This window comes from Apus apus, chromosome 4 (genome assembly GCF_020740795.1).
Source record: "Apus apus isolate bApuApu2 chromosome 4, bApuApu2.pri.cur, whole genome shotgun sequence".
NCBI classification, from domain to species: domain Eukaryota; kingdom Metazoa; phylum Chordata; class Aves; order Apodiformes; family Apodidae; genus Apus; species Apus apus.
The window spans coordinates 56,497,306-56,513,202 of NC_067285.1; the positions used below are offsets into that span (position 1 = coordinate 56,497,306).

General features: G+C 44.0%; 1 protein-coding gene across 5 annotated transcripts in view; it reads right to left on the bottom strand.

Annotated features, from left to right (window-relative positions):
* Nucleotides 1–15,237, bottom strand: part of ZNF827 (zinc finger protein 827) — a 106,007-nt gene extending 90,770 nt beyond the window's left edge. For all 5 annotated transcript variants that reach the window (XR_007889331.1, XM_051617609.1, XM_051617610.1 and 2 more), the window contains exon 1: nt 14,993–15,237. Coding sequence is in view for 4 of the 5 variants with exons in the window: in XM_051617609.1 (XP_051473569.1) it covers nt 14,993–15,035 (43 nt within the window). In the remaining variant the exon portion in view is untranslated. The remainder of the gene's footprint in view (nt 1–14,992) is intronic.
* Between the last annotated feature and the right edge of the window lie 660 nt (nt 15,238–15,897).

The window sequence follows — 15,897 nt, forward strand, 5'->3', positions numbered from 1 at the left end:
TGCTGGCCCTCCAAAAAAAGAAGAGTTAAACATTATTCTCAAGACTTCTATTATCTTTAGCATACAGAGTCAAGACCTATCATCTCAGCCTACTTCCTAAGCAAGGGAAAATATTTTAAGATTTCCCACCATGGGCCTTAATTAGAAATGAAACCCCAAACAATTCTAGCAAACAGTTTTGAAAAGCTGGCTACAACCAGCTTGGAACTTAGCTTTGGAACTTAGTTTCCATTCTAGATCAAATTATCATGGGAGTTAATCACACTAATGTTAAATGGTCAATAGAGGAATCCATAATATTTTAAAGCCATCCATGAATGACAATTAACTCAATGAATGAGAAGAGATTTTATTCCTTTGGCAGGTCATTAATAATCTTTGAATAATCTTTGAAAAATTGCTTACAGAACACAGAACTAGTGTCTCTATTAGGAAATTCAAAGCAGAAACACAAAACTGCCTTATCTTAAACATAGTCTATCTGCAAACTGGAGGCTCAGTTACTCATTTCCAAATGGCTACTTCACTTGTAGGTGTGTGATTCTAGGCCATGGACTTCTATTGTGTACTTCAGGTAGAAGACATCAAACTATAGAATTTTTATTTTTATTTTCTGATGAGATCTCAGGCTGCAATTTTACCTGACTTACAAAAGTAAAAGAGATTGAAGAAAGGAAAACCATGGTCAGACAAAACAACTACTGTGAACTCAAGCAGTGAAGTAACTCATCACTCTCGATCTAGCATCATACAGTTCTCTTTAGGTGTTACGGAATAAAAAGATCCCTTCATTTGAACAATTCTGCTTGAGAAAAATGGAAAGATCATACTAAGTTATTAAGATATCTAAAAGCAAAAAGCAGAACAACCTCAGTTCTTTATACCTTTCATTCCTTAAAAGCCAATGGATTTCAAGGAAAGAGGTGGGTACATGTGAATGATCATGGAACTACAGAAATAAAGGAAGATAATCCATTTTCATAGAGGTAGGCTTCTGCCTTGAGTAGCTCCAGTAAAACCAGCACAATTTCTTTCTGCATTCCCTTTTTGGTGGTGTGACAATCATTCTCCAAGACAAAGAATAAGCATAAGACATGATTTAGAGAATCTATCTACTGACTGGATGGCTCAAGGTATTTTAAAATGATTATATTCTTCTTGGCTGTCAGTGGTGTCCACAAGGCTTTGGCAAACATCAGGAGAAAAGTGGAAAAAGCATTCTTAAAGGTATCACTTTTATGTAGAGAGCACTTCCCATGAAAAGAAGCCTCCATAGCAAAACTGAAGTAAGGCATTAAGCATGAATACTACAGTTTCTTAAATCACATTTTGCAAGAGCTAGATGCCAAAAAAGGCAGGAAAGCTTCGCTTTCTAATCTTCATTTAACTAGGTAACAAAACTGGTGGTCCACTCTGTTTTGTTATCTGTTTTAGAGCAACATCTATAAACTGCCTGGTCTTACTCAGTGCCTTCATCAGCTAACAATTCATTTTAATTAAAGCTTGCACCTGACCTGTCACCTCCCCAGAACTGGATGCAGTGATAGCTGCCCCAACTCTTTACTGCAACAAAATGCACCTTCATTGCCTGAAATGCACTGCAAGCCTCAGCACAGTCACAACCCCAACAGTAAACAGTGGGCACAAGAATCCTCACATGTTCCTCACCGTTTATAGCAGCCAAGAATAAAGCTATCTGCTTATGCTACAGGTTATTGTAACACTCATATACCCTCAATATGTGCAACTCATTTTAGTAGGGCTAGTAATTTATAACTGACAAGATCACCACAGCAACATGATTTTAGTCACCCTTACAGCTGGAAAGGAAGTGGATGAGAAGTTGCAAGTTTAGCTGGCAAAAGTGGCTCACCACAGTGGGAAGTGCTCAAACGTGCCACTTTGTTGCATACAATTTGCAATGAAAATAAATCACTCACAGTTGCAATTTAGCATTATGGCCTGGAAAGGGTCGTAAGTTTACAAAAAGTTCTCACATTACCCGAAAGACTAAAATTGATCTAAAAGCTCCAGGAAGAAGTCATAAAACACCCTTGCTCTGAGCTGTGCTGTGCAGGGCAATTCCAAACTTTCCTAGGCGAAAAGCAACTGACCAAAAGGCTAATCAAAGCACCCAAACCACACTGGCTGATTACCTGCTCCTTCATCCATTCGTTCCAAGAAGTTGCCCTCATGTGCTGTACACACCATATAGGATTGTGCCCTTAAGCAATCCAGAGTAAATTTACCATAGCTACCATGATGTATCAGAAACAATTGTCTGCTAAGGTTGATAAATTGGTCAATTACCTGCTTCTTTGATTTTTAATCTTGTGTAAATGTGGTGGGGTTTTTTCATCCTTACATTACCAGTACGAAAAGACAATCTGTACCTTACTAAAAACAACTATTTCAAATACTAGCAAACCCTTAATTACTATAAACGAGGTTTCAACAGTCTTTTTTCTTAACGTATCTAAACACCTAAGCAATAGCTCTAGAAAATAAAGCTCTCCTGCTCTCATTATGTGAGGCTGCTGTCCCCATGTTTACTCTTGCTGTGTACACCACCCTCAGTGGTCCCTCAGCCCACTTAAATGCCACAGCTAGTGCAAACAAGGCACAAAGTTTCCAGTGTCACTTCAGCTATGAAGTCCAAACCATCTTCCTCCCCAAGCCACACACTCCCCCTGCCTCTATACAATAGGAGGAAAGCATTAACACACAAGGCAAGGAAAAGACAAGCAAATACTTCTGAAGCTCTGCAGCTAATGACTTCATTTTCAAGGCAGAGATGCTTTAGTGCCCCTGGTGGGAACCTGAAGAACAGTGCAACCCTCACAGGTGCCAGCAGAGTATGAGAATGCCACAGAAGGTCCTTGTTCTTGCCAGTGAGCTGATCTGGGCTCAAAATCGAATATTACAGCTATGGCAAGGTAGATGCACATGATTTCAGGTAAATTTTCCCTTTCCATATTTATTCTCTCACTGGTAATTATAAGAGTTTTCCAGGAAAGGAGAACAGAAAATACCTGACTAATGACACAGAAGCTGAATCCAAAACGATTACGATATAGCAACCTTCTTCCTCTACACACAGAAGTTATTAAATAAAAAGGACTGTGAAATAGATCTGGCTTCCTGTACCTCTTCAAAGCCATAGTCAAGCTCCGGAACTGAGAAGCAGAGAACTCCCATAAGGATTTGTACAGGGACAGACTAGTGTAAGCCCAGCACAGCTTCAGTACCTCTCAGGCACAAGGTAATCCCTGAGAGCACTTTCTGGTGTCTAACCACTACTGTAGAAAATAAAAGTCCAGGAGACTCGCAGCGGAAAGAGTAAACAAAAGACCTACAGAAGAACATGGTATTTCTCATCTGCTTTCTCCATGACTATTGGCTCTAATTTCCAAAGCCAGACCAACACAGTCAGGAGTAATACAAATGGCAACCTTCACATTTCCTCTTCTATCCAATGGATTAAAGGCATGCTGTGTCTTCTCTTGAACCAGTTTCAAATAACTTCTCATTCTATTAACTTTAAAAACTGCCAGTAGTCTTCAGGGAGTGACATTGATAAAGTAGTGTTATTACCGAAATGATAAATGGGTATTTCTCTACTTTCCTACCTTTCCTGACCAATCTTCTCTAGCTGGTCCAGAAAACTTACTATAAATATTGACTGGCAAACGGTGAAAAAAGAGAAAAATTATCAATAATAAAAGCAGTGATTATATCACAAATGCTTTTGAGAAAAATGAAGAAAACTAGTCCTTACCAGTGTAGTAGCACTACACAAGGATTAAATGGGAAAAAAAACAGCCAACCAAAAAACAGCTGTCTGTGAAGCTCTCCTAATAGGTGTGAAGAATCTCTGAAGAGAACTTCCTGTTGAATCACAGGAAAAAAAGAAAAAAAATAATCAAGAACTCAAAAAAGATGGAGATTACATAACATCCCCAAAACCATCATACAACCCGCAACAGTTCTGTTCTTGTAGTCTAGAACTCTTGGACCCAAAAAACCATTCTGAGGAACACAGTTATAACTTACAGCACCATTAAAATAGCAAGAGAAAAATTCTTGCCTGCCAAAGGGAGGTTTTAATCTCCTGAGCACAAAGTTAACCCAGCTAGCTTCTAAGGAAGGAAGAAGAACTCAGCCTCATGTTCCTGCCTCTTTACTGCTGCAGGAGGCTGGCTGGCTGCTCTTCATATAAAGAACACATTGGAGTTTGAAAAACTGTCGAAGTGGTTGCATTTGCCTGCCTTGATGATACGATGCACTGTTACACATCCTGACCTATGCTTACTTTGACTTTTTTGGTCAGCTCACTTTTTTCCTTCTCTGAGCATGAATAAGATATCTCAACTTCCCAACAGCTCCAGTGGATTCTGGCAAAAACAATTCCACTTGTTTCAGAAGAATTGCTACATATTCAATAATCCAGACACTTCTATCCAGTTTATGCACAGGGCCAGGTTCTCTCCTGTGCAACACGTATTTGGCAAGAGAGGAATACAGCTTGAGCTTTTACAGTGCCCTGATTCACCCTTGTGTTTTCTAATCTAGACTCAGCCTGGAGAATGACTTATCAACAGCAGCTGGAAATGGCTGTTAACTAGCAATAAGTAGATCCAAGTGTGTTCCAGCTGTGGCTTCACCTCTGACCCTTTCCATCTCTGATTCACAGTCTATTCCAAGTTGCAGTGATATGAAGATGCATGAATCAACATTATTATTTCTCTCCAAGGAACATTCCCATGCAAGGAGAATCCCCATCTGGGAAGGCCAAGGCAACTTCCGTAACATTTGCATCACCCTAGCAGCACAAGGGAGATCAGAGCAAGGCTGCAAAGCTGGCCCATTGCTGATAATAAACGTAAGTCCTAGTTTAGAAATAAGGCTAGGTGGAACTCAGTGAAGTAATCTCATTCTAAATATTGAAGTTGGAAAGGTAGTGACAGCAAATACTGTGAACTTTCTTTCCCTTTTATTAATATACAGAAAGAGAAAACCCCACACTAACCACTCAAAATTTTGACTCTCAGAAAAAGACTTTGAAAATATATGGAATGGATGCTTTAGAACACATTTATGAAGGTTGTTTCAGTGACCAATAAAGTAAATGAAACAATAAAATCAACTAGAAATCCCTATGCCACCTTCATATGTAGACTGCAATAACAACAAACAAAACATGGAAAGCCTCAGATCAGGCTGCTAGAGTGCCTTTAATTATCCCTGTTGTGACCCTAACAGGTCACAAAGTGAAGAGCTCACAGACTGTATGTGTGCCAGAATTCAACCATAGCAGGTGACATCAGACCAGTGTACCTGCTTAAATAAATATCTCCTTTGTTTTTTACTAGTTTCTATTTATTTTTGCTACATGCAGCTTCTCCTGCTCTATATTTTTTGTAAATAATGTGCTCCTGATTTACCATTTTACTCTGTCCTGTTACTCACCTGAGGTGCTTTACGTACATTAGCTTTCCAACCGGTTCAGAAACAAAAGGTATAGGTTTCAGATACTGAAATTGTTCCTTCCTGTAAGTCACAGTCCTCTATAATTTCTTTTTTCCTTCTCTCCCACAGTCAGATTAAAACATGGCAAATTATATTCTCTGTGTTTCTAATTCCTCCCATGAGGTTGATATTATAGTAAGGCATCTAAGGAAAGCTTCAAAAAGTGCTTGTTTCGTCCTGCTGTGTTTGCTACCAAAGACAGCTGCTTTCTCTGTTCCTGAGAGGATTGCTTGGGGTTAACAAGCAAAGCCAAATAAGAGAGGATTAGGAAGCTACTCCTAGTGGTAGGTGAACACACAGAAGCAGACCTTTCCACGTGGAATAGACACTTCTCACTCACACTGTTTAAGGCACTGTCTCAGTTTTCAAATTTACGAAAAGTCAGAGGTCACAAAATTAATGGACAAGCACTGAATAAAAAGTGAACATTCCTCAAAACTTATTTTAAAGATGTTTTGAATTCTGTGCCAAGCTCCTGGTACAAGAAACTAATGCTATGGCTACTTAGGGCACAGACACAGAATAAATGACAGCAACCTGTTTCCACCTTCTGCTCCAAAATCCACCTAAAACTCAGATGCAGAGAAATAGCTAGAAGCAAAGGGGAAGTTTCATGTTCATGTCCATTCCACTGCTGACTTTTCTGCTGAACAAACAAACAAGTGTGCCAATGGCAGTGGGATTTGATTTTATTTTTTCAAAGTGCATTTCTTGGCTGAAAACTCTGTGGGCTTTACCAACACTTTTCATGCAGGCTAGTAAATGCCTTCAAAGACAACAACTCTGATTCTCGTGAGAGTATGTCTATACTAAATAACACACTGCTATGTAGTGATTTCTGAGCCAGCTTGAGTATACCCGCAAGTATTATAGCTGAATTAACCTGGGTAGACTGCTGTGATAACTGCCTCGCCTACACAAGGTAGCTTATTTAGAGCTTGCTTTGTTATCTCAATGTGGCACAGCACTGTGCAGGAAGACAATATAAACAATTATGGTGAAGTCTATTTAGACCTTAAGGGCAATGTAAAAGTACCTCAAGGTGGGCAGAAGAGCCCTCTTCAGAGTTATTCGTTGTGCAAAGAACTCCCTTTGGCAACGAAGAATTGACAAAAGGATTATGTCAGCCCTTCCGTTCCAGAACAAGGAGCAGGGTGAGAGCCTGGGGGGCAGCAGCAATTAGAGCAGCTCTAGGCTGTTATGCTGATACTGGTGCCTGAGAAGGGCTCTTCATGGGCTCCAAGTGCTAGAAATACAGAGGTAGATAAAGGGAATTTCTGCTCCAAACACAGATAAAGAAATGGGTCCTCAGTCACTAGTTGCCAGGTCCAGATTTGGCACCGTGGTCTACAAGGGTAGAGACTGGCTATGCTTCAGGAAAGAAAGCAAACACAGATACAACACCAGCTGCTATCTAAATCCACTTGCCTGCCACGCTCTTTGTTCCTTACCTACTTTTCACTGTATTCTCATCTATCTGTGCAAGATCTGTTCTTCTTTTACTTTTTGAGGTGATTTTTTTTAAACGAGTAATTATTTGTACTACTACAAAGGTCTAAGCGAAATCTAGAAGTAGCTTGCAAATAAGTTGTGTTTGTTAATAAATTCACACAAGGCAATCACTCATTAAGCTAAATACACCCTTGTTAAAGTAATACATTCTTTTAATGCATATTTCTAAAGCTACTTGCCATTTAAGAATTCACCAGAATTCTCTTTTTTGTCCTTATACAGCATCTTACAAATTCTGACACCAAAATCTATGTCCAAAACACTCACTTAAAATAGGAAGTTGTAACTTTAAAGTAAGCTTATGCCAATCTTCTCCCTTACAGAAACTTTTATCTAAAACTTAAGATCCTGCAGACCTGCTCAGTAAGCTCTGAAATATGGAAAAACCACATCCAAGCAGGAAAACCCAGATGAGGGCCAGAAGAACTGTGGATACTTCTTGAGCAAGGGAATCCCTAGAGACAGGACCATGCAGAAATCAAGGGGATGATAACAGTAGCTTGCTTGGAGTTGCTTCAGAAATTATATTTCTACCCTAGTGAGAGGATATCCCAAATAAAAGAAACAAAAGTGTGAAGATGTCTGGAGCCTAATTTCACTTTCTGAAACTGCCAATTAAATCATTCATTACAAGATGTCTACCATTTGTTAACCCTTTTATTTCTAATAAAGTTTAGAATAAACAGCAGAGAAATCATCAGTCTTGCATAAAACCCTCTCTCTCTTGGTTTACTGTACCATCAGCACTACTCATTTTTTCCTCCCCAGCTTCCATCCCCACTGCTAAGTACCAAAATGAAGGAGGCAAAGGACTATTTATGCAGCTCAGTTTTTCTCTCCCTATTGCACGTTTCTCAAAAAAAAAAAATATTAAAAAAAATCCCTTGTAACTCTTTCATTATTCCAAAGTAATGAAACTTGAACTGTGTAAATTCTTAACCTGCAAAACAGAACAGGCTTGTCTCAGTGTTAGGCCTAATTTGGGATTCTACAACTCAAAGTAATTACACCACAAGCAGGAAATCCCTTAAAAGGCAGGAGAAACTGTAAGGAATGGAGGTAAACTACTAAGCTGAGAGGTTCAGACGGAGCATTCAATACATTTGGAGTTTAGACCAAAAAGGCTACCAGCCTGGAAATTTTACTAAAGGTACATGAAGAAAAGAGAAATTGTCTGTGGAAGCATAACACTTCCATAATTGTGACCCCAAGTTAGCCTGTAAAAGAGAAAAACCTGAAGACAGACAAGCTCTCTTGTGAGCTTATGGATACATGTTGCTAAATCCTTCACTGAAGTAGCCACAATGCAATACTTATGTGCAGAACCAATGCTGACTGTACTCCACCACATGCATGCTTTCAACTGAAGTAAGGGCCAAGTCTGAGATTTATTATTTAACTACACTTGATTTTTTTTTTTTAATATCCTTGGAGAAGGCAATATCATCCATCTTTTTGAGGTGTTTTGTTTTATCTTCACCTCAATATAATTTATTCTTCTTCATCACACTTTATAGAAAACATTTTTAAGTGGAATAAAAATAAGTTTTACTTTGGGGGCAGAAAGAGAAAGGCAGAAAACTCCATCTACCCCCTTGAAAACTGGATTCTATTGCATACTGCTAGCTAATTTGTGGCCCAGATTTTCTGTACGTTATTATTTTTGTAAAACATACATACTTCAGCCTCCATACATTTTGAATGTTTTGTATCTAAATGATACAAATCTTGTGCCATGAATGGCAAACAAGGCAACAAAAAAGAGTATACTAGAAACAACAAAACACTATCTAGAAGCCACACTCTTCAAGCATGACTGGAGTAGTTTAGCAGCTTTAACAGTAAAAGGATTCCAGGCATAAGCCATATTAGGTGTCCTTAACCATCTGATCTAATGTATATATTATTTCTTTGCAATGTGAAAGAAAAAACACCCTCTATATGGTGCTTCATGACAAATCACATGCCTTGTGAAGCTTGATGTTAGAAACCCTTTTAACTTCCAAAAAGTCCTCTTTTGTAGGTCATGCTCTCATTATCTTGCTCTGGGATCTGGTCTGATTAAATTATAGGAAATTACTAATACTTCACTTTGAACAGCTACCTCCTCCTGGCTCTTCTTCTTTTTTTTTTTTTTTTTTTTTCTTCCTAAACTTAATTCCTCCTACTCCTGCCTTCTCACATATGAAAAGGACAACAATAACTCTGTTACAAAGATTACGTCATACCCTTTCTTCATCTGTTTTAAAATTTAGAAGTAAAAATGCATTCTGTCTGCATGTTCTTACATTTCCTGTTCCACTGCTCTACCTGAAGGTTTTCCTGTTTGGCCAACTGAAAAGTTTGTGGTTTTGTTCTATGATCTTTTGCACCCCCACCCCCTCTAAAATCTAATTCATAAGATCCTAAAGACTTAAATAGCTTAATGAACACAGCGCTGACTCTCTGGTAGTCCAATTTATACTCTACCATGATTTATTCTTATTTTGTACTACCAGACAGCACTAAGAAGTAGTCTGCCATTGAATGGCTTTAGACATTGATCATTGAATTATTTGATACAAGTGACTTAGTTTGTGTAGAATGAAAAAAAAAAAAAAGCATACAAATTTAAAGAGACAGAGACTTCACATGTCAGAAAGAATCCCCATAAAGGGAGAAGGTATTTCAGAAAAGTCTGTGATGACTTTTGGGATAAAATAAGAAGCGCTTTCAGGTGGAATATTGAGGATGCTACTCAATCCACTGAGAGGCTGCTGTTCATCTGAGAGGTGCATTACAGTACCACCACGACAACCATGATGGCAGGAATTAAATTATTAATCTAATCATACTAAGAATAATAATTTTCTCTACATGGATCCTCTTGCAGACAGTGAGCTGTATCATGATCCCTGCAGTGGAAAGAGGTTAAAAAGAGTAAACAGAAAATATGTTACAAGCTTCCCCTTGTACATGCAATGTCTGCTAGTAAGATAATAAACTCTATTAAAAGGTAAGGATTTCCATTTCTGGCAAAAGCCTTTTGTCTTGGAGGCAACTCTCAAATGCCGAATGATAGTAAAGGCTTTCCTGACACTGGGAAGTCTTTTGAAAAATCCATGCAACACATCCTCTCTTGTTATCAGAAAGTATCAAATGAAGCAAGCTGCAGAAATAAAAGAGAAAGAAACTCTAAATCACTGTTAATTTACTTGTTTGACAGTATTTTCTTAACACTCTGATTATATAATCCAGCAATAAAAAACAATGTAATAAAAAGCTTCACAGTTTAGGGTTTTTATGTTTTGTTTTGTTCTATTTTCCAGAAACAGCTGAGCACTTCAACACAGTATCTGGAATATCTAACACTATACCTGATCATGAAAGCAAGAAGAGTTATGACCCCTCATTATCACATACCTAGTTTTTGATATTGAAACAAATATTGTATCAATTCTGCATCTCCTCCTTAAACAAAATAAATCCAACAGAAAATACCTTTGCAGTTTGTTCTACATTAAACACATTCTTCAGATAGTAGTAGTAGTTCAGATTTCTCAATGTAGCATCTAATTCTGCCTGATGCTCTACAGTATATGTAAGCTTTGCATAAATGGCATCATGGCATTCATTCACAAAGTGCTCAGCTTACAAGCCTCTGAGACAGAATCAAACCCCATGGAACATCGATTGCTACAGCTTAAGGCAATGTAGTGGTCTAGATCTTGGACATTTACTTGAGTGCCTCAAACCTTCCCAAAACTTTTACTTTTCAGGCTGAACTCCTCCAACTCACATTTGTGCAGTTCAGAGGAAACAGACTTGCAGAAATTCTCAGAAAAGCATAGTGTGAGGTAGAATGGAATGGCAAAAAGGAGAAGAAAAACAGAGTAATATTGTACTTACAAATACATGTTAGAGACTCTGATTGAATTGAGATTCTGACTGAATTGAATAGATGAGGGAAAAGATACTTAAATACTGAAATAGCTGAGGGGGGGAAAAAAGCAACCTAGCACACACACACTAGGGAATGAGCAAAATTCCTTTAAACATTCCAGTAAAAATGAATTGACTTGTCTGAGTTAGTGACATCCAAAAGTAATCATAGATACACATGCACTGGGAAAATTCTTAACTTATAGATCTAACTTTGTCATTGTAAACTGAGTCCATGCCGCCATAGTATTTAGTTTGGCTATGAATGAGCCATTGTCTATCCAAGAACTCCTTAAGTCCTCTCTTCATTCACTTGTATCTCAAATTAAAAACGACGCACCCTCTTTTGTATTTCACAAAGTGTGAGTGAAGACATTCTGCTGGCAGCTGTGACTAAACAGTTCCCAAAACCCAAATTCCTCACACATGCGAAACTCCACTTACAATACACGTCAATATGGGAGGCTCAAAGGGCCCATCCACCTGACTGAACCCCGAGGTTCATCCTGATTTGAGCTGGGGGTTAGACCAGACAACCTCCACAGGACCCTTCCAAACTAAATTATGCTGTAAACAACTTCAATGACTGGAAGCTCAACCTTCACTTTGCCCTTTTAAGTAGATACCACCAAAAGACAGTATTACTGCATCTAATACCAATCCCTTTTTCCCATTAACAACTCAAGTCTCAGTATCTAGGAACTTCCTTGAAACTAAGTTACATTGTTGCAACAGCCGGATACATCTCCAGAAGACTTCCACAGAGAGCTTCTTCACCACTTGGCAGCGCACTCTTCTCCCCGAAATTTACACTGCGGGCTGTCCAATGAAGAGAATGGACAGCAGTATGAAATCAGGGTCCTGGTCAGCAGCAGCTGCACACTGTCACTTCAAGCAGTGTGACAGCGTTCCTCAGGTACATTTCAGGGTATGTAACAATTTATAAGACACTGATTAAGGCATAGAGGATCCTGAGAACATGACTTCCTATGGAAGCTATGGGAGAGTCCACAGGCCTTGCCAGACTAAGTTACATTGTAACATTTGTAAATTATTCTGTGTATCCACATCTTACTACTTATTTCCCAAAACCATCGTGACAAAATCCAAACCATGACAGAGGGGTTCAGTAAGACACTACACCACTTGGGTGGAGCATCCATGCACCAGCAGCAGCCTGTCACATAACTTAGGTTACAGCTGGACTCAATCTGAAAGGCCTTTTCCAACCAGAATGATTATGTAATTCTGTGATTTGGAATGAGTCACACGGTGATACCCACAACAGGGCAGAGTTAAGCTTAAGCACAGTATTTGCCATCTTCTTGCTAGTTATGCATGGCGCACTTTACATTCTTCTGCCAGCATTAACACTTCAAAATTGAAATGCACACACTGTTCCTCTAAGAAAGGTATTGCTAAAACCAGCAGATACTGTAGAATAAAAAAGTATTTTACAAGGAGTACTCATTAAAGCAACACGTTGCTAATAAATAAATAAATATTATTAGCATTTACACAGTGAATACAATGGATTCCAAGGTATTTTCTGAATCTGCAGGACTGCAGGCTACAACGGTATTCCCACAATTACTGCGGAAATATCTACTATTATATTTTTATCACTATTATTATCGTCAAAGAATAGTTTTTAATCCAATGCAATCTAGTTGTAAAAGAAAGTAAATTTAAAAATCCCATCCAAAAGTAGCATTTGTGTGGGACATAGAGCATGTGTGTGTTTCACATAGCAGGAAAAAACTCCCATGAACTAAAAAAAAATAATCCGAAAGAACTGAAAATTAGGCCGTGCGCTTAAAAAAAAACACCAACAAACCCCAAACAAAGAAATAATAAAAAAACAAACCCCACAACCAAAAAACACCCAACCAAAACAAACAGCACAGGCACAGCTCGCTTTGCACAATGCAGGCAATTGTTCCTCGGCCCAGAAAAAGCCGTGGCCTCCCCCGGCGCGGGCGGTCAGGAGGTCGAGGCCGGGGGAGCCTCAGGCGCAACCCGGAGGCAGGGGCGGACCAGAGCCCGGCGCCGGAGCCGCGCACGGGAGCGGCACGCCCGAGCGAGCTAAAATGGAGCCCAGGTTTGATGTCAGCCCGAGAGGCAGGCGGAGGGCAGCCGCACCGGGGCGGGGGCGAGGGCAAGGTCAGCCGCCGGGCCGGCCGCAGCGCCCGCCCCGCCGCCTCCGCCCGCCCCGTTTTCGCCTCCCCGCTCCCCCAGGGGCTTCTGCCGAACGGGGGGGGGGGGCGGCGGCGACGCTCGCCCAGCCCGCCCGCGCCGAAACGCCCCTCTCCGGGGCCACGCAAGGCCCTGCGCGCCCGGGCTTGGCCCCTGCCCCCGCCCGCTGCAGAGGCGGGCGCCGCGCTCCCGCCGCCTCCCCGGTGCCAGCCGCCCCGGCCGGCCCCTGCTGCACGGGGAATTATCGCCGGGGCTGCCGGCCCGGCTCCTCTAGCGGGCGGACCGCGAAAGGGCTACGCGGGGGCAAGCGGCGAGAGGAGGGGAAGGGAGAAAAAAACCCCACCAACATCCCCCCCCGTCGCCGCCCCAGCAAACCCCACCACAAGTCAAGCCCTTGACTCGACTCCAGCGGAAAGGGAAAGGAGAAAGAAATATTTGCGGGGCTGCAAGTGCCGCCCCCCTACTCCCATCTCGCCCCCCGCCCCTCTGCGCCGACCCCCCCGGCCCATGTGCCGGTGCTGGAGGGGCGGGGGGCAGCGGTGCCCCGGCTCCTTCGGCCGCATCGCGCAGGGAGGACGGGCCGCGCTCCGCCCGCAGCGGCGCCCCCAGGGCAGAGGCCGGGGCCGCCCCGCTGAACTCCCGGTGACCGAGCCCGGCTCCCGCACCGGCAGCGCAGCTCCTGCCCTGCCCCGCGCCCGGCGCCGAGGGGCTGCAGGCACGCTCCGAGCAGATGTGCCAGAGACAGACAAATGACCCCGCCATCCACCCCCCGCTTTCCTTAAACCAACCCTGGGGCCAAGCAGGGGCAGGGTATTTTTAGGTTCCTTCCCCTCCCCTCCGCCTCCCTCTCCATCGCTGCCGAGCGCTTAATAGAAGCAGAGGGGGGAGAGCGAGCGGGAGAAAAGTTAACTGTTTTGCAAAGAGGGGAGAAAATAGGCAGGGAGGGGGAAGGGAACGAGAAGGAGCAGGGCAGGGTGAGCTGTGTCAGGGGATGTGTGTCTGTGTGTGCGTGCGCAGGGGGTGCCCGCAGGCGGAGGATCGGGATGCACTTTAGCCCTGTGCTCTGCTGCTCTCGTCTGGGGCAGCGCTACCGAAGCCTGAGTCTCGCCTGACCCTTCATTTCACTGCGGCCAGGAGGAGCCCCGAGCCCGCCGCCGCCTCTCCCTGTTCTGCAGGGACCTCGCCTGCCACGGTCTGCCTCCCCGCCGCCCCCTCCCCCGCCGCCGCCGGCGGCCCGGGCCCCCTACGGGGTGGCCGTGGGGTCGGTGAGGGGTGCCCCGCCGCTGCCACCAGCCCCCTCCGCGGCCGCCGCCAGTCTCCCCACCTCTCCCGGGCCGCCCAGCCCCGCCGCAACCTTTAGCTGGGGACGGACCTCTCGGCTGGTTCCGCACAAGACGCCAGCAGCCGCTTCCCCTCTCGCCGCCCTCCCCTCCGGTGCTAGCCCCCCTCTCCACCCCAATAAAACAGAACCCCCCCCCTCCTCCCGCCAGCTCCAAAGAGAAACCCACACACACATCCCCCCCGCACCCCCCCCCCCCCCCCCCCAGCACAAATGCACAATCACGGGCGAGGGGAGGGAGAGGGAGGAAAGGGCGAGAGACGCGAAGAAAGAAGGGGGGAAAGGAGAGAGAGAGGAAAAATTAAAAGGGCACAAGGCTGTTCATCACCAACATGGCTGCCTTAGCTCAGACCTAAAAGAGGAATAACCCAGGCTGTGTCTTTGTCAGTTTCACCTCTGTAACCCTAAACTAATGCACGAAACGACGGAGGCGGCTGCAGAGGAGGAGACGGGGAGAGGAGGAAGGAGAAAATGGCAAAAAGAGGGGGCACTTACGTGAAGAGAGGCGCTTGGGCTGCTCCTGCTTCCTCCTGGGCATTTTCCCCCTTTTTTCACATTCTCCTCCTTGGTTTAACGGGAGATCAAATAAGACCGGGAGGGGGGGGCACAGACAGGCACAAAGCCGGGGCCCCCGGGGGAGCTGCTAACCGGGGCGGGTTTTCCCTCTTCGCCGGGGGAAAGGGGGCTTGAAGCTGGTTTTCCCGGAGCCACCGCGAAGGGCTCCCTCTCCCCTTCTCTCTTTTCTTTTTCCTCTTCCCCCCCACCCCCCACCCCCAACCCGGTCGTGCACCTGGCTTGTCCCCGGTCGCAGTATCCCTCAGCGGCCGGGGATGTGTTCCCGGCGGGCGAGCGGCGGCCGGTCGCCGTGCCGGGGCGAGGGCTGGCGCGGCGGTGCCGAGGGCTGCGCCCCGCGCTCCTGCCGGCCCCTAACTAACACTAACGCCGGGATCAAAGGGCAGCGGCGGCGCTCACGGCTCGCCCGCGGGCGGCAGGCAGGCAGGCAGGCAGGCAGCGAGAGGCAGACAGGGACACACACGCACACACACACCCCGGCGGGCGGGCACACGGGCGCACACACACACACACACACGCCCGGGGAGAGCAAAGGGGCCGCTGCCCCCGCTCCCCACCGGGCGCGGCGCTGGGTGCAGGAGGAGGATGCGCTTCCCCAGTCCTGCGCCCGCTCCTAATGCGCTCTTAAAAAAATAATACAAAAAAATTAAAAATAAAAAAGGAAAGAAAGAAAATAAAAATGTGTGTGTGTGGGGGGGGATATTTGTGGGTCTCAGCCATTCGCACTGTGATTTCCTCATTTCTGGTGGGAAACAAAATAATAACAAGCCTTTTAAAAATTAAGACGTTTTGTCTTCCTGTGTAAGAAAAGAAAAATTGTACTAGTG